Source organism: Eleginops maclovinus, chromosome 4 (assembly GCF_036324505.1).
Source record: "Eleginops maclovinus isolate JMC-PN-2008 ecotype Puerto Natales chromosome 4, JC_Emac_rtc_rv5, whole genome shotgun sequence".
Taxonomy (NCBI): Eukaryota; Metazoa; Chordata; class Actinopteri; order Perciformes; family Eleginopidae; genus Eleginops; species Eleginops maclovinus.
The window spans coordinates 13,008,212-13,028,013 of NC_086352.1; the positions used below are offsets into that span (position 1 = coordinate 13,008,212).

The 19,802-nt window shown below is 41.5% G+C and overlaps 1 protein-coding gene across 1 annotated transcript in view; it reads left to right on the forward strand.

The window, feature by feature from the left end:
- The window catches only part of kif26ba (kinesin family member 26Ba), a 78,063-nt gene that overhangs the window by 6,355 nt on the left and 51,906 nt on the right, over positions 1–19,802 (forward strand). The window contains 1 exon segment of the mRNA XM_063880675.1: positions 17,437–18,123. Coding sequence (XP_063736745.1) covers positions 17,437–18,123 — 687 coding nt within the window.

Consider the following 19,802-nt stretch of genomic DNA (forward strand, 5'->3'; position numbering starts at 1 on the left):
CATGTGACAGATGTGAGCCGCATACATATCTCCATCAACGTTAATGGGCTCCTCATAGCTGTGTGCACGCTGGTGAGAGGCAGAAAGAGGGTGAACATATATGGAGTTAGTGTGAATGATAGCATGTGCTGGTGTGCATGTGTGCGTTTTTGGCAAGAGGTAAGAGAGAATATATATAGCTGTGTGTGTGTGTGTGTGTGTGTGTGTGTGTGTGTGTGTGTGTGTGTGTGTGTGTGTGTGTGTGTGTACAAGGAGAGAGAGAGAGAGAGAGAGAGAGAGAGAGAGAGAGAGAGAGAGAGAAAGCGAGAGAATGATCATGCCCTCCTGATACCTTTCAGGTGTGAAAAACATTACCATATAAAGAGGGGGCTTCATCAATAACAGCGAGACGGTCTGGATGGATGGATGTGTGTGTGTGTGTGTGTGTGTGTGTGTGTGTATGTGTGTGATGGAAAGCATAGATGCTGATGCAGGCTGAATTGAAGAGCTTCTCTCTGGGATTATGTCAATTTGACCAAACCTGAAGCACATTCTTATACACACCAACTCAAGATCTAGTGTTGCTTACTGTACCCTCTCTGCAGAGTCCTTAAAGAAGGACTCCTTTTCTAACACCAACCGGAAGTTGGTCATGTTTTGGTCCCCTCAAAATAAGCCGAAATTCAAAACATGTATTATATTTATCCCAAACACTATAAAGAAAACAACATGTAGATATTTATAATTAAGTAAGTACAAAGTAGCTTATATCATTGCTGCATAACTTGACTTTTAGGAGATGGGAGACTGGATGAACCTATTTTCTTTGTATTTTTCATTTACCCTAACAAGCTGGAAAATCCTCTTTCTGACCATGTGTTTTGGCCAGCCTCTCTCAATGTAGGTGAGATAATGTACGATGTCAAGAAGCACACCGTGTCTAACAATAAACATAACAGCGACTTCCCGTATGCTTCCTGTCAGCTCTGCACATCTCAAGCAGAGCCCCGTAGGGATGAGGTGGAACAGACATGGAGGTGCTGCTTAAGATCTTGCAAGAACAAATTTGCATTGCCTGAGATCCCTGTGGAGTTTTCCCAGCACTTGTTATCTATACCACGAATAATGTACACTGCTATTATGGAGACAAATGAGGTACAACCCAATACCAGTTAGATGTACCTTTGGCCAGTGACGGTATCTTTTGCCGTTTTATGAGTAATGCACGGCTACATTTGCCATATTCTTGCCCCTAGTTCAGTCTAGCTCCTGTCCTATTTCCTGCTTCTCACTCTTTATTTAGCATGCCCGGAGATACTGCCATGCAGACACAAGATACCAGCATCATAGACACATTAACACACAATCTCTCTTACTGTTTCCCACACTCACACATTTTTCAAAATTAGGAAAGGAGGATGAGAGAAAAGAAGATTTAAATTGAGAGGAGGAAGAAGAGAAACCGATGAACATGTACAAAAATGTGTAGTTAGAGAAAAGACACAAGACCGTTCGCCCTAATAGTGCTATCATTTTCATTACAGTCACTGACCGAGAGCGGAAACACTTAATTAGACTAACTACCCGAGCCAGTAGTGTGGCCGGGCTGTCCCCCACGCACGCACGCACGCACGCACGCACGCACGCACGCACGCACGCACGCACGCACGCACGCACGCACGCACACGCACGCACGCACGCACGCACGCACACACACACACACACAGTGTTTCAAGAGCAAAGAAGCTACTACAATCTTTGCCAGATCCAAAAGACACGAGATGATGGATTTTAGTTTGCCAATAGGCATTAATAAGGACATTAACACAAACCAAAGTTCCAGAGGTTTATGTAGTGGGAGCAATTTGATTGTTTAGCAGCAGTTCTCACCTATTTGCTCTTTTAAAAAGAACACTTGGATGCTTGTTTTTGTCACTTAGAATAAGTATCATTGGATCTTTGACATGTGGCATCCTTGTGGTCAAGCGGTCTTGTTTTTGGACGGGGACATTTGTGATCACTTCATGCCTTTCTCTATCCCCTTTCTTCCTGTCTTGGTGGTAGATGGAAACTTGATAGATAGAAATGTTTGAATGCGAAAACCTTGCCAAGATGCAAAAGATATTGCCTTTGATGTTATTAACGGTTCCCATCTTGTAAATTTGCAAAAGTAGCCCCCTGGGTACAACAAGTTGAGTATCCTTGAAATAAACACATGTAGTGCACAAACAGTGACAAGTAAAGACAGTTCTGCATTTATTACACCTCTGAATACCTCACAGACCACAAGACTAAAACAAACACCACTCCTGCAGTAAGAGGCCAATCACATGCATGAGGGAACACACCCAAACACACTGATGCTGACACAACACACACATCCAGGGCGCCTTGAGGTTGATATGAAAACACATAAATGAGCAAACACACACACACACACACACACACACACACACACACACACACACACACACACACACACACAGATACGTGTATGTGCACCAAGAGCCCACTGCACTGGTGAAAGTGGCAACAGCACCTGCTGCCATGAGGTCCATAGCTACCATGGCAACTGCCTCTCCATCATTTCAACAGAACAGAAATAAGTGGAGGACATTACAGTAGTGATGCACCTGTCTCCTCTGTCTGTCTACACCTGTCCAGACTTTCAAATGGCATATATTAAATAAAGAATATTGCTTTATATTGTCTGTCTGTCTGTCTGTCTGTCTGTCTGTCTGTCTGTCTGTCTGTCTGTCTGTCTGTCTGTCTGTCTGTCTGTCTGTCTGTCTGTCTGTCTTGTCTTTCCGTCCATCTGTCTATCTATCGATCTGTCCATATACTGTATATACATATATATATATATAGGTCTTTCTGTCTGTCTGTCTGTCTGTCTGTCTGTCTGTCTGTCTGTCTGTCTGTCTTGTCTTTCCGTCCGTCTGTCTATCTATTGATCTGTCCATATACTGTATATACATATATATATAGGTCTTTCTGTCTGTCTGTCAGTCTTGTATATCGGTCTGTCCGTCTTATCTGTCGTGCAAAATATGTATTTCCTTGTGAGACAGATTTGTTCCCCTGTGCACTCTCCTCAGACTTCTAAAAGTTTTTGATTGCATCATCCAGAGGAAAGATGAAAAGTAAAAATGTTCTAGTACTGTAGCTGCAGGTGCCAGCTCCAACACTGTGATACTGTGAAGTCTCCCTCGCTGAACGGTCTATTTGAAGAGCTGCCAACCACACTTTTAATATTAGCCAACCTGCTGTCATGGGCTGATATATCACACAGAAACACAGCTCGCACACACACAGTGCATCGTCACGGGCTATCACATTGTCAGATGTTACACATCTATCTTGGGTATCTCACACTAGGAAAATCTCATGACAGACTGAGGTGTGAGTGACAGGAATAATGTGTATGTCTGTGCTTAACTTTGTGAAAACTTATTTAAGTTTCACCATGTCAAAGTCAGTGAACTTGGAAATTGAGGGCATTTTGGCTGGGCCCTACTTCTTCCATGGACTGATTTTAGGGTCAGGATTCAAGGGTTACATTAAAAAGAGAAAGATACTTTATCCATGTCTATGTACGTCCAAGTAGCAACTCTGGGTAGGTCTGACTTCATATTTATTAAAAATGCTTTCTGCCACTTTGATGAGTATTGTAAACGTTTGCAAAAGTTTGTTAATAAGAAGTTGATCTGCTGCATAAAAAGTCATCTTGTTAGACGAGATTTGTTTATGTCTCAACTTTGGTTGTTGATTATTGGATGTGCAGCAGTGTGGGAGAAATACAAGAGGGGATGAAATCATCAGGATACATACAGACAAATCTAATAGAGCGACAGCATTTAGAGGGAGAGGGATCATGTTTTTTTGTGTGTCAATACACATGCATACAGCCTCCTGTAGACTTGTTGCTGTGCAGTGTTTGTGTCAGCTTGCAGGTTTATTTACAGAGTATGATCTCACTAGTGTACCATACTGTGAACAACCATCCTCCACCATGTTGGTGTTTAAGGGTCTCACAAATAGCATAATAACAAAATAACTATTGACATCATCATGGCCCTAATGCCTTACTATCTATAGTATAAAAGATCATGTTTTCTGTTTTTCTTTGCAATGTCCCTCGCAACAATGGTTTTCAAATCACTGCTGTTTTTATTCAAGAAATATAAGTTTCTTTTAGAGTCCTTACTATGACAACAGACCTACCTTTTGGGGTCAAAATTAGAGCCAGGGCTCTGCCAGTCAGTCGTTTATGTTTTACAAGTACTGTCATGGCATTCCTGTCCTAAGTACGCTGCTCACTGCAGGGCTGCAAAATTGTGTTCGTACATTCCTGGCTTAACTATATAGGTTAAGAGGCTGTCTAGTGCCAAAGATAGGATGAGAAGAGAACTGTGTCTGTGTGTGTGTGTGTGTGTGTGTGTGTGTGTGTGTGTGTGTGTGTGTGTGTGTGTGTGTGTGTGTGTGTGTGTGTGTGTGTGTGTCTGTGTGTGTGTCTGTGTGTATTTCAGGCAGCACTGTGGATGCATTGTGTCAGACCATTGTAAAGGGCAGGAGGTGAAATGGGAACAAGGATGACATTTAAGCTACTGCTTCCAGTCCGGTTACATGGAAAACTTCACTGTAGTTGTTATGGATCAATTACTGAAGTACTTTTATGTGGTTCCAATATTAAACATGTCTTTGGCAAACCTTTCCTTTAATGTCCTTCCCTGCTTTGTGTTTTGGATTACTTTCTGCAGTGCTCCAGCTGCGATGCAAATTGTTTTATAGTATCTGGGTAAAGTAAACCCCTTCTTAACAAACACATCCTTATTACTTGATTTGTCCCCTGCCAGTCCTTCCATTTGCCACCACTCACTCGCCCAATACCCACTACAAGACATAAATAGCATTCACTTTCTCCTAATGCTAATCATCCATCTCAGCCGAGCTGCATCCTCACATCATTCTTCTCTCCAGCTTATCAACAAAATGGAGGGAGTGGAAGATAAAAGAGCGAGGGAAGGAAAGGAAAGGTGGAGAAAGAAACTACATAGAGGTTTAAAGTAACAGGTTACACAAAGGTAGCAAGGCATAGATTGAAGAAGATTATGTGCGTGTGTGTGTGTGTGTGTGTGTGTGTGTGAGAGAGAGAAAAAGAGAGAGAGAGAATAAAATTGGCTGTTTGTTCCCAGACTGTGCTTCAATCAGACACAGAGAATAGCCTCTAGCCGTTAAACTTTCCAATTACCTTGAGCAGATGGAGCCTGCGGGGCTCGATTTAGAGGGTTTGAAATGGTTGTTGTTGTTTACTGTTATCTGATATTGACTGTACACCAGGCTACATATAGTGTCAGAGAGGGAGTCATACTAAAGCAAGGTCCTTCCTCCTTAATCTTAACCTCCATATATCTCTGCATCTCCCCTTTTTACTCTGTACTCGGTCTCACTGAATCTGATCTGATATCCCACAAAGCATAAGTTATACCTGACTGATAAACATCTTCTGGATCAGCAGCAGGTCTAGCAATGCAAGCTTGTGGCTGTACGGTTGTCATGTTGAATCTAGGTGTAAGGTCTGTGTGAAACTGGCTGAACAAGTCTCCCCTATCTTAAAAACAACTGCGCTCTTGAGCAAGACTCTCAAACCTCAGCTGCTCCCTAAGAGGAGGTCAGCGTCCAACAGAGGAGCACTGTGGTCGATTTAGGGAGCTCCTCTGTATGAATGAGTGTGATTATGAAGCCTGGAAAAGAGCAAGCACGCTCAGTTGACTTTCATGGATATAGGACTGTTAAAAAGTGTTTTAGTTTTTTAAAGGCTCACAGGATGAATCCAGCACACCCTGAGGAGGTTCAAGGTTTATGTTAAAACACATAAAAGCTCTTTGTGCAGGCCTGGGGGAATCACCTGACACTTTGGTTTGAAGTCCTAGACAAACACAGATTACATGGTTTGTTTAATTAGTTTTTCAAAGTATAGTTATTGTTTTATTGTCCTCACATGATTTTTGGACTATACATTCAGATTTGACAGATTCCTGTTTTTGTGTTATCTCAGTGTACTGTTAATACATGAGGTGGTCTGTAAAAATAATGTATTGCAATATTTTGTGGAGTGCTACTTAAAAATGTCTGCATGCTTAAATGCTAAACTATGATTGAACATTGTTATTATTAAACCTGCTTAAGATTTGAGCTATTTGCTTTAGTACAACCTCACAGAGCCACTATGACTCTTCTCCTTTTTTGTAAATTACTGATTCACCTTTTTTATTTGATCATTTTTAGTTGCACTAGTGTCATATTGTGTTGATTGTATCTAATATATGTATATATTGCTTAGCTTTTTTTGTATACCCCTTTTTACTCCCCCTTTTTTTTCTAGGCTCTTATTTTTATGTTTTATGTTCTTGTTTATTTTTGCACTGTGGGACTGCCAGAAACGGTATTTTAATGTTTTGTATAACAGATGTGGACATTTTGACAATAAAGTGGACTTCGACTTCACTTTTTAGTTAAGAGGTAGACAAACGTATTGGGCCAAAAATATTGACGTGTTACAAAGGTTGCTTTTTCCGGAGTTTGTGGTTTTCTGGCACGAATACTAACATCATCATGACAAGCTAATCACAACATTTTATTACAGTTAACAATATATAAGTCATTGCAAGGGGCCTATTTTAGTAGAGTTGTTATGTAGAACCACAGCCTGGCACATGGTTGAAGTTATTTTCCCATTAAATTCTGTAGTAGTTCACTGTTAGCATACTGTACTGCTTTTTGCATTATTCTGAGCCAAGAAAAACCCTGACTGAGTTTGTATATTTGAGTTTGTGATTTTGTGTGTGTAATGGGCCCACACCGTTTCCGTATGCACACTGTTCACCTGTTTCTGTGTGTATGCAACCATGTATGAGCGTGAGTTGTCAGGCAGATCTTTACCTGTAGTTCCTCCTCACTGAGCTTCACTAACCTTGAGATGGAAGGATACAGTGGGGTTGAATGGATGGATGGGGGAAATGAAGAGGAAAAGAAGGGCGCAAGGGAGGAGTGTGGGAGTGTGTGTTCAGGTGAGGGGTACGACAAGATGGATTACCCAAACCATCTAGCAATTTATCACTGTCAGGGGGAGAGAGAGGGATAGAAAGAGTTGGGAGCAAAAGTAGAGGCAGTGTGAGGGATAAAGAAGTGAGAGGATGGGACGGGGTGTAAGGGGGCTGATAGAAGAAGTAGGTGAGGGACAAAAGTGGGATAAACATTTGTGAAAGAGAAACTCAATGAATCATAATTTATTATAAAATCAAACTGTTACAACTTGTGGGCAGAAGTTTTCTGAAGAGTATTAAATATTGCTGATACTGTCCCTACTCAGCGTAGTTGTTAGTAAAGCTGGTTGAGTACATTATAGTCAAGTGTTTTAGACTGATCTGAGGCATGGATCTTTGTGGTTCAATATCCTGTGGTGTAAAATCATCTGAAATGTCTTACATGCAATAACCAGCCATTTTGACTCTCAGGCCCTGATATAAATCAACAACCAATTCATTGTAACATATCAAAGAGAATACTATTAGAAATCATTTAGACTCATGGATGACATAGTTATACAATGTAAGGTTATGAAGGAACCCTTTATCGTCCCACAGAGGGGAAATTTACATTCTGTTAGGAGCAGTGAGCGGACATATGTACAGCGGACGGAGAGCAGTGTAGGGAACAGTGAGGGACACCTCGGTAGTACTTGGTCTTTCGGGGATTTGAACCGGTGACCCTCCGGTTCCCAAGCCAAATCCCTACGGAGCTCGCCACCACCTTACCGTCTCTCTATACATTATTTGTTCAATCAGACATTATATATTAAGACCTTTTTGTTGACAGATTAAGGAAAAACATGGAGAGGATGGTATCAAAATTGGCTCTATTTTTTTAGTTTTACTTTGAGCTATGTAAAGACTTGCAATAAATAGATTATTTTCCCACTTAACAAGGATTGAAGTGATGTTCCTCATCTATATTCAGACAACTATCTAATTGGCAGCTAGCTAACACATCGAAGTAGATTGTTTCCACATATACAGTAACTTTGGTAGCTAGTGTTTCATTTACAGTGCAGCTCTGATGCAAATGGTGGGCTAATTTAAAAACATGCAGCAGAGTTTATATGCACTTAATTTACAGACAGGCACCACCGTAGATAGCCAGATCATTTAAAAACAGGCACCGTTAAGCAACTTCCACATAAAAAAACAACTACTGTATTTTCATTTACAGCTGGGTGCTGATTGGATGGCCAGCTAGTAAAAGCCAGGCACTCTTCCAGAAAGCTAGCTCATTTACATCGTGGCAAGGGGCTGCTCTGTAGACTTGGCACTTTACAAGCTCGGACAAGATTCATAGCTCAGGCTGTTAATGAGACGGCAGCATTTGCCACGCATAGTATATAGTATACACACTGACAGACACACACTCTGAAATATACATGAATACATAAAATATGCATGAACAACAAATTCAGAAATACTAACACTTATTACATTTGGATGAGGGCACTACAGAGAGTGTTGATATGATCTGACCATAGCATCGGTTTCTAGTATTTATACTCTTTTTGATTGGGTTTACCATTCCACTATACCCACATACACAGAAACACACACAGATCAAGCAATGCTATTTTTGCATATGTGCATATGTGTGTGCAGTAAGGAAAACACAACTTTGTGGAGCAGAAGGACAGATGAGCACTTAACCCAGGATAATCCATGGCAATGTTCAGACAGCCAATTAATCAAAGACGTCAATTCCAAACATAGGTTGCATGAACATAGCCTCTGGCGGGCAGCAGTTCAAGGTACGTCACCAACATGGTCTATGGAAGTGCTTCAAAGCCTCTCTGAAGGCTTCCTTTAAAGACTTCCACACTGACCTTGCTTCAAGAGCGTCGCTTGCCCACAGCCATTACAAGAAATGACATTTCAAAGGGGCGCTAACATCTATGAAGATCTACACATCAAAGCCTGTGAAACCATGCTCTCCTCTGAACCAACCTAGCTGTCCTAAACTCACTGCAGCTGCACGGCGTCTTGGATGATATCACAACTGACATTTGTATTATTACTGATAGCATGAGGCGACACCATCTCACACACCATTATACAGTGCACACATGCTACACCCACATACACATATGTGCACACGTTCAGTCTCCAGCGAGAAAGAATGCAGCAGGTTATTATCATCCCCTATAGCTAGTTAGTTGTGTATTTTAATTAGGCTCTACATTGCTATGGCAACACAAACATTGTAATGTGTTTTCTGGTGTTATTAATATAGCATGTCAACATCGCAAGGGAGTGTGTGTACATGTGTGCAGACAAAAGTGTGTGTGTGCTTTTCTAAATGTATGCATAAGCGACTTTATGCATGTGTGCAAAAGTGTGTGTGTGTGTGTGTGTGTATAATAGGTTTCCATTGTGTCCTAGCCAATCTAACTCCTACATCCATTATGAATCATATGAAGAAATGACCAATTAAAAAAGTGATTAAGGGAGACGTACTTCAGAGAGAGAGGGGGGGGGGTGGAATCAGGTATTAATGAGCGAGAGAGGGGAGAGCTAGGTACGTTTATTTTCCACTGATGTTTTTCTTTTAAAAGCATAGGATATAGTGCAATGCAGCGGTGAATACCCCTTCACTCACCCCTCCGTTTCCAACACTGCAGTATCACGAGGCACTAGTGAGAAACCGTGGTAATATTGTGGTGTATTTTACCATCTTTGCCTTGGTCAGAGGCAAGGTTTCCATTTCAGCAATATCGTAGAAGCAACTATATAAAGACGATTGAATAAAGAAAAATAAAAGCTGCTGTAATCACGCTTTGACACTCTGCAGCTAATATTACCGCAGTTTAACAAGCAAGTCATCGAACCTACGGTGGCCTTCAGGTTACATAAAAACATTTGAAAAGTTAGAGCAAGTGTTTGAATTTCTCTTTTCTGGGATACTTTGTTTAGAAACACGGCAGTCTCCAGTGAAGAGGAGCTCCTCTCTTTGTAGGTATCGAGGGCTCATTCTCAGCTCCCGACAAAACGACTTTTTGCTTGAGGTGATTATACTCAAATTAATATACAGTATACATGTATAAATATATATATTCTTTTCTTACTATCACTTACTTACAATTGTATTCCTATTATTCTTTTTACTGACCTTCTTCTTCACACAGACTCATTTTTAATGGGGAACATACTGATTAAACAACGATGGTGATTTAAATCTGTTTAAATTGCAGATACAGTATGCACTACTGATAAAAAGCCTAGGCTACATTCTGTTGGGTTAGTTAATAAAGCTAGCGTGGTGCGGTGAATGATGTGTCCCCTGCTGATGACATTTTGACAAATAGCCGCAGTAAATCAGGGCTGGAAGATTTTAGAGCTCTATAACCTTCACAATGTCTTCTTCATTATCAAACAAGGTGATCACTTTTGTTATCCTTCCTCTCCAGATGTTACCATTGCAGAGACTCCAAAACAGGGAGGATATACATGCACAAGCAAGAATGATATAAATGCACAAACAACCACACACATGCAGGAGAGGTGGCAGAGCAGGGAGGCTGCCAGGTACCCGGCACCAGCGAGCAGTTTCAGGGTTTGGTGCCTTGCTCAAGGGCACCTCGGCAGTGGCTCAGGAGGAGAACTGGCATCTCTCCAGCTAACAGCTCACTCCATTATTCTGGTCCAATCGGGACGTGAATCGGCGACCCTTTGGACCACAGTCCAAGCCCTTATAGACTAAGCCACTGCCGCCCTGTAGCTTTTGACGTTGCTGAATTTTGTTCCGAGCTGACATTTGGTCCTTTAATAACGTACTTGAATGTAGAAGTCTGAGAGAGAAACAGCAAAAGAGAGAGACAGTGACAGACAGACAGAGTGTGTTTTAGGAGAGATAGTGAGAGAGCTCTGTGCTTGACCTCTGTCAGGGTAACATTTGTCTATCTGTGTGCACAACCATATGTTTGGTGTGTGTGTGTGATGTCATTTATAACCACTGCAATATTGACCTTGCACCTGCACAGACATCAGGCTCAATCATTCACATGCACACACCCACAGTACACACACGTAAACTATCATCCTCTATCATACACCACTGGTGATCATGAGCCACCAACACACTTGAAATTTATAGTTTTTTCTTCCCAGTGTCTTCAGGATGGTTTCCATTTTTCATTCTTTGTCGTGTTGTTATCACACTGACGCACTCCTACCTCTGTGTTTGTGTGTGTGTGTGTGTGTGTGTGTGTGTGTGTGTGTGTGTGTGTGTGTGTGTGTGTGTGTCATCTCAGAGCAGGTGCAAGAGACCGTCTGAATCTTCTCTGCATGAATTCACTGATCCCAGACCTGATGAGATGTGTGTGTGTGTGTGTGTGTGTGTGTGTGTGTGTGTGTGTGTGTGTGTGTGTGTGTGTGTGTGTGTGTGTGTGTGTGTATATATAGGGTGTTTACAGGAGCAAGTAGTGGTGAAATGAATGAAGAGAGAGATGGGAGGAGGTAAATGAGTAAGGGGGAGGAGAAAGGTTTACCTTCCTTGGTTACTCATGGGTAACTGATTACCCACATGCACAGACACACACACTCGCCTGCCAATAAACCAGTGTCATTCTGGCTATAACCGATTCAAAGCGTGTTCCTCCTCTGCTTTGTGTTTAAGAATTAAACCATTTTCTGTCATGTCGTTTCCTATCTTCTCGGCTCTGCCATCTCGCTTTTTCTCCTCATTAGTGTCATGCATCACACTGTAGCTAAATATAGTAGAAGTGAAAACAGGGGATAGCAAAGGTTTGAAAAACAGAGAGATTATAATGGAGGTGGGTTGCAACCACAGAGTTCAGTGTCAAAATGTTGGCTTATATCCAGTCAGTGGTGCACAGAGTGTGTGTTTGGCTATCTATCTTTGTGTGTATCAAAGGGATGTGTCTCGCTGTGTTTGACAGCCCATTTCCTGAACCCTTTGCCTCTATTCGCTCATACAGGCTTCTTCACACACAAAAACAACAGTAATGGACAAACAGAGCTGAGCTGTCTTTTCATATCAAATCTAACTGATTTTCAAAACACTAAAGAGTCGTCGAGGTCATTGTTCAGTTAGCTAGGACTTTGTCTCTCTTTCTGTCACTCACTCCATCCTCGCACAGTAGAGCAGAGGCTGAGTTTGTCTGCCCTTGTATGAGGAAATGAATCACACTGACACACACACACACGCATACACACACACACACACACACACACACACACACACACACACACACACACACACACACACACACACACGTCTGGGGAGCTGAGACTGATTGAGTCACTCACAGAATACTGATGAACTCCGACGTGAAGAGACGCCTGGAAGAGAGATGAAATAATGAAAGGGCAGCAAATATAAATGTTCACAATTAGATGTTCTTATCAAACAATGTCATTATTCTAACAATCCAGTTCTGTAATATAACATTATAAAAAACATAAGACTTAAGAACATTTAATATCTCCCACTGCGATTTCTACATACACATTTGTGTGTGTGTGTGTGTGTTTTACTGAAGGATGAGCTGGAAATAACAAAAAGGAAGCATTAGAGGGAAGATAAATAAAGAAATAGGGTCAATGAGAGGGCAGAAAGCGAAACAGTGGTTGTACTGTTAATGATGTTAAACGTGTGTGTGTATGTGTCTGTGTCTGTGTGTGTGTGTGTGTGTGTCTGTGTGTGTGTATTTAAGGCCAGTATCCAGTATCTGCAGAACTTTATTTCCTACACCCCCTCTTTCTCTTCCACAAAACACGGCTCTCCTTTTCCCCCTTTTTTTAATCAGGCAGTTTGGCTGCTCCCCCAATCTGGTTAATTTGGAACAACAAGGCCCTCATCTGAAGAATCGTACACCGTGTCCACTTTATTTCTCCTGTCTGCTGTGCATGTGTTTGAGTGGGTGTGACAGAGAGAAACAGAGAGGTCGAAAGGAGCCAAATGAGATTAATGTTCCTTTCTTTGTTGGCAGGGATCTAACATCACCAATAATTTCCAAGTAGGAACATCAGGGCTATTTGGCAATGATTTGAGGATGGTTTCACAATTTCTTCAAAGTGGTTTAATTTATCTATCTGAAACACATTTTATTACGACCAATATGAACAGTCAGTGAAATTAGACTTTCAGTGATTGAATACTGTGATATCTGTAGAAAGAACACTGAAAGGTATATCTTTTTTTCATATGAGCTTTTATACATAATATGGCTAAACACACACTGCTTCACTTCAAATCTTAACACACAAACACACACACACACACACACACACACACACACACACACACACACACACACACACACACACACACACACCCTTGAAGGGCTTAAGGGTTCGTGCATTGGCATGCTCTTCTCCCACTCTATCATTTCAATGTTTGATTATCGTTATCCCTCCCTTTACCATGGGTAAGTGGCCAGAAGTAGTTGACGTTACATTATATATTTTCCGTGCAGCTACAATAAAGATAGCTTGGTAGGGCAATTCAACCACCGGGAACGAATGCTTTTCGTATCAGACTCATTTAAAATAGAAAATTACTCTTTGTAAAGAAACATTTCAGTCACACAGGGAGAGCTCCTTAAGTGCACTTGAATCTGTTGTGTGGTCATTATCCACGATGCTTTCATTACTTCTCTCGTCTTAGAAGGATGCAAGAAAATTAGCCGACATTTTAAGTGAAATTCACAATTTCTGCACCCAATGCGAAAAGTACCATAACCCCGAACACACAGTGAGAAACTGAAAAAAAACATTCAGTCAACTGCATTTTAAATCTGCTTCAACCTCAGCTGTGTTCCCCGCGTCTGACTCCTCTTATGCAGGTAGCTCTGCAGAGTTGTGTGTGTGTGTGTGTGCATGTGTGTGTGCAATGCCTCATGTCTGCCAGGAATTTGTGTTTTTTTAAGCCTGCGTGTACAGTATGTATGTTTGTTTTAAAAACATGTTACTCTTTCTTAACACTACTTAGATTGCCTGAGAAACAAGGTAGCCTTTATCCATAAACGCAAACACACCACTCAAATGCTTGCCAAAGTTAAGAGCTCCCCTCATGCGTGTATGCCTGTGTGTGGGTGTAAGTGTGTTTGCGTGTGTGTATCGTGTGGTCTTGTGGTTTGTTGACATAGCCTAGCAGGCAATGCTCTCATTGAGAGGCTGCATTTTAATATAGGAAGAGATATTGCTTTGTGTGTGGAGTGGACACACCCTTCCACACACAGACTGTATATTGATTGAGAAAAACAGGCCTGTCATTGATAGAGGTTTATTTCTGTGTTGCATTCACTCTCTTTTTCTTACTAATAGGCTCTTATTACATTACAAGTAAGGGCCACCAAGGAGGCTGACCACACATACAGAGTTCTTTATCTACAGTTGGGTAGGCTATTGAGAGAAACACTGAAATGAAATGGGGTTTTTATATAGTTGTAAGACTGTTTTGTCGGTGTCAAAAGATAACAGCCAGTATATAATATAAATCCATGTAAACAGAGGCTACTTTAGCTAGATAGCTACCCCTTACACATCTGCTGTGCTACCTGTCAGTCACTCATTATTTATAAATACATCCCTGTTTTTCTAGCTGTCCTGTCAATCTTCTGTTTCTCTGTCTTACTGTCTGATTGTCTGAGAGATAACCTCTGTCCACCACATGCCTATTGATTAGACACATCTATACACATGCTTGATCTCCATAACTCATGTATTGATTAAGCTTCACTAAGCTAAGAGTGCCTTCCCATCAATTTGATTAATACTACACACACAGCCTATTACCTGGCTTGATGCACTCAACCCAGTCTCGGTTGATTCACTGGATATCCAAACAGAAGTTCAGATGTATGTGTTTGCTGCATAGACTTGCATAAATTAACCTGTGTAGTTGGTGACTACTATTATGACATCACATTACTGGTTAAACTAGGGCTGTTCTTTAATTAATTTCTGGCAGTTTGCATTTATTTTTTATTTTGGCCAATTGACCAAAGCACTTTTTTCGGAATCAATTATCGAGAACAAGTCCCTCCCGCGTTGGGATTACCATATTATTACACCTGTTACTGTGAAAGCCCACTGGCAGATGCAAAAATAAAATACTTTCTTAAAATGAACATATTCATTGTGGGACATATGTTTTGTTTACCATATTGGTCCTTTATCTGCAGATACTGATAATGAGCTAATATCATCGTGCGTCCCTAACTATTATAGTTTCAGTCTGAGGAAAATGCAGTCGCAAATGTGGAGTACTCTCTATGATAACGTTCTTTTAGAGGATGGGGAAAGTATCAGCTGTTTTTGAGATGCAACAGCACTTACTAATATCAGTAATTGAAAAGAAAGCAGTTTACACGAAAATATTTCATGTTATTTAAAGCGAGGAGTAAGCAGAGACTAACATAAAAAATCATAGAATAGTAACATGTTTCAGTGTTGAGGAGACTGTGTGTATGTTCTTTACTGTCGGATCAAAACTGAAAGAGCCTGAGATGATGTTTACATGTACACTGAGTTGCTGAAACAGAAAAAGATCAGGCACTACACAGATACCTGGCCTTAGAGGTACAGAAAATATCTGCCTGTTGAAAGCAGAAAAGATAATTACAGTTATCAAGTGAGCTGGCACAACCTACCACAGGAGCAGACACACACTTCATCTACACTGACAATTACCTCTCAACGTCACACTCATTTTAGTCTCAAGGCCCCAAGTAAAGCCAGACTTTTATAAGGAAAACTGTTTATATATTCAATGATATTTTCTTGGTTTAAGTGATTTATATGTTGTGGAAAACTGAAATGTATTGAAGAAGGTTAAATGCGCTTTAGACACAGATGTGTATCGGGGCGTGTGCGTGTGTTTTGCTTGTTAACTCTGATATTTAGAGCAGAGAGTCGAGGCAGGAGATTTAGAGCAGCTTTGCTCTATTCAAGGGGCTCCAATTAGTCTGGAAAAACGCATGCACACCTACGCACACCTACTATGAATTCATGCACAGATAACTGGCCAAACAAATTGGACAAATATCCAGATTTATGTACACAAGAAAGAACACTAGGATGAGCAACTTGACCAGCCAAACACTCTGAGAGACAGAGGGCAACACACATTGGACCAAAGTAAGGAGACAAATAAGGAGACAAAAGGTGCATTATGGCATTTTTAAATTGTGTTTCTGTATATCTATTTTGTCCAAACTGACAAAGAAGAATGCATTTGTGTCAAACATTTATCCCAAAAAAAAGCCTTGGTAGAGTTCGCCAACATTTTTAGTCAACAAATAAATGCAGCAGAAATAGAAAGGTCGGCACTTTACACAAACTGTGACCAATCTTCTAATACTCTAAACCACTTACACATGATCCTTCACTTTGGGCAGCTTCTATAGTCCATTACTTTGGCCAGTTGACCTGTACACAAAAGGGGTCTATTTGTGGCGGTGAAATGACCGGCATTGCTCCGACTGTTTGGTATCTACCAGAGCATGAAATTCTTCTGAAACTGTTATCAGAAAAGTCCTAAAGCCTAAACCTGCAAAAGTGCAGCGTATTGACAGTGAGCTGAATCAGGACCGGGTCATTGGAGGATGAACCACATGAAATACATTTCAAATGCAACATGCAGGTTATTGACAAATCATTAAGATTGGTTTGTGAAAATATCTCAACAAAATCTCTATATTGAAGATATACACTATACTGTATATAATACACTTTAAAAAAAGCACTTTTGATACTGTGTCTTCAAACAGGACACTTGTTGTTTATTATTGGGTTGTAATTTCTCAGTTCTAGAAATGAACAGTCATACTTTTAGGGATACAACATTTTATATTTATAGTAGCTATTGCACCAAGACTCTTTACACATGCTTCAAAGGTACAATGTCAAAATTCAAGCTGAGAAAGAAAGGGGAGAATAAGAGAGACTGAGTAGGTTAGTGGTTTTCATTTCTGTGTTAAAGGCCTCTCCTTGCTGCCGGCTGCTGTGACACTTTTACCCTTTACACCCTAAGGACCTACTGTGTGTGTGTGTGTGTGTGTGTGTGTGTGTGTGTGTGTGTGTGTGTGTGTGTGTGTGTGTGTGTGTGTGTGTGTGTGTGTTTTTGCAATTGCACGTCCTTCTCATCTCTCCCAGGCTACAGGGCAATGTTTCTTGGATTTTCTATAAATAATCACAGTTGTGATTTGTTCAGCATGCCTATCATTTGTTATCCTCTCCTCTTCTCTTCTGACCTCTTCTCTTCTCTCCTCTCCTCTCTCTCTTCTCACCTTTCCACAATGCAGTTACATCTTTCGAAGAACTAGAAGAAGAACTTCAATTTCCTTCAATATTTTCTTCTAATTCTTAGCTTTCTGTTTCTCTCTCCCTTCAGGATCCCTCCTTCTCGCTCCTCCTTCACGATAAGCTTCAGGTGCCCAACAGTTCTCGGCGGGCGTGGAACGAGCGTGACAGTCGCTGCGATGTCTGCGCCACTCACCTCACTCAGCTCAAACAGGAAGCCGTGCGCATGGTTCTCACTCTCGACCAGTGGGATTTGTCTCCCCCCTCTTCCCCCTCGGCCCTCATTGGACGCCATGGACCGCCGGGTCCTATGGGAGCATCTGGAGCACCAGGGGGTCCTGGGTCACGGGAATGGATTCCCCCTTTTCTCCCTTCCTCCTCCTCCTCCTCAGCCGCTGCTGCCATCTCACTCCTGTCCTCCCAGTCGCCAACCCCAAGCCCCAGCCAGACCCCAACGCCCAGCCCGAGCCACGGACTATCCAACTCTGGCCATGGGAGCCCATCCGTGGGGCCAACATCGAGCTGTGCTCCCTCAAACCCACAACCTCAAGGCCTGGGGCACAGACAGGGGTCCAAGCCCAGCTCCCTGGGGCTTGGTGGTGGGGTGGACAGAAGGGTAGGGTCCCCCAGTTTGGGAAAATCTGTTGCCCAACAGCAACCAGTGACTGGAGTAAGCAGCCCCGGCAATAATAGCGGAGCAGTTCTGAGCACAGCAGCTCTGCAGGCCCATCAGCACCTGACCCGCACTAATGGAGGAGTTACACTCTATCCCTACCAGGTAAGCTTCTCTCAGAAGTGTCTGTGAGGTGTGCAAATATTACCATAGACACTGAATACATTAACTCTGGTCGTGCTGAATATAATAATTGGTAACAGGCTACCAACATGCAAATGAAAACATCTCTTGATATGAATTTGTCAGTGAGGACAGGAACTGCAGCATTTCAATTTTGTAGGTGTAGCTGCCTTTTGTAGTGTGAGATTTTCAGTCATCAACCACTGACTTGTGAGATTATGTTTTCAACACAATCCAATACAGTCTCTCTACTCAATTTTCCTGCAGAGGCAAGTCCAACTACTGCCACATCTTAATCTTCGCAACCAAAGCGTCTTTTTATTTGTATACTTGTCAATTTAAAAGCCTGTGGGGGGTTTGTTCCTATCAAATGAGCTCTCCACGATGACACAATAATCATCTCAGAATTTAATAAGCATCTCTTAGTGGGAAGCCAAATATCATCTTCAACAGATTAGAGGCAAGACATAAACTTTGGAGTTAATACGATACAAACATGCAAAAGGGAGTGAAATTGAAATTTGAGATAAAAGAAGAGGTTTTAGGAGGGGACAGGAAGAGAGGGTTCACAAGAGAGGAAGATGATAGGAGGAAGAAAACGCCTCAGGAGAGGTGTGGTCGAGGGGTATGGAGGGAGAGCTGAGACTGCAGGGGAGATCCAGAGGTGTATGTGTGTGTGTGTGTGTGTGTGTGTGTGTGTGGGTTTGAATGTGTTGTACAGATGTAATAATTCATACAGTGATAATTAGAACTCTGGGGACTCTATGTCACACACCCCCGGTACCCCTTCACTCTTTCACTCCTATTCACTCTCTCTCTCTCTCACACACACACACACACACACACACACACACACACACACACACACACACACACACACACACACACACACACACACACACACACACACACACACACACACACACACACTTTCTTCCCTGCTCCCCCATTATTTCTCCCATCTTTCTCACACTTTGGCTGTTTGATATTCCCCTTCTGTTCTCTTCATCTTGCTGTTTCCCCACCTCTGTCTTTATATTTTTTATTCAGCTCATGACTTGGATCTCATGCAGAGATATGGAGTTGTAGGTGGAAATGACTTTGTACAATCGCTGGAATGGTTGTGTTATCTTGTCAGACTGGTCAGAAATAAATTAGGCATAAGAGCTTTAATGCATTCTGGCCTGTCTTTGAAAATAAAGCGAAGGCACTTAAATAAATTGGAAGATTAGGAATGATTAAGCCTCCTTCAATTATTGTATTCCAAATGTAATCATTTCTACTTTCTCTTCGGTTTGCAACATTCATGAGTGTGTTGATGTAGTTTTATTTCCCTTATTTTTTTCATGTTTACTTTGATATTGACTTTTATAATATCACATTGTTGGATGAAACAATGATGTAAGCTTCTTTTATATATATATATATATATATATATATATATGTTTGTTGTTTTTCAGCATTTGTGTGCAAAAAGGCTCTCTTTGGTGTATTCAATAATGAATGCTGTTTGCATGTGTGTGTGTATTGTATTTCTCTGTTCTGTGTTAGAGTTGGTATATGGGATGGGAGGTGTTAAAATGTTAGAGTCTGGGTGTTTGTGCTGTGACTTTGACAGTAATGGTGTTTCAGCAGGAAAGGAGAAACAGAGCAGGATAATA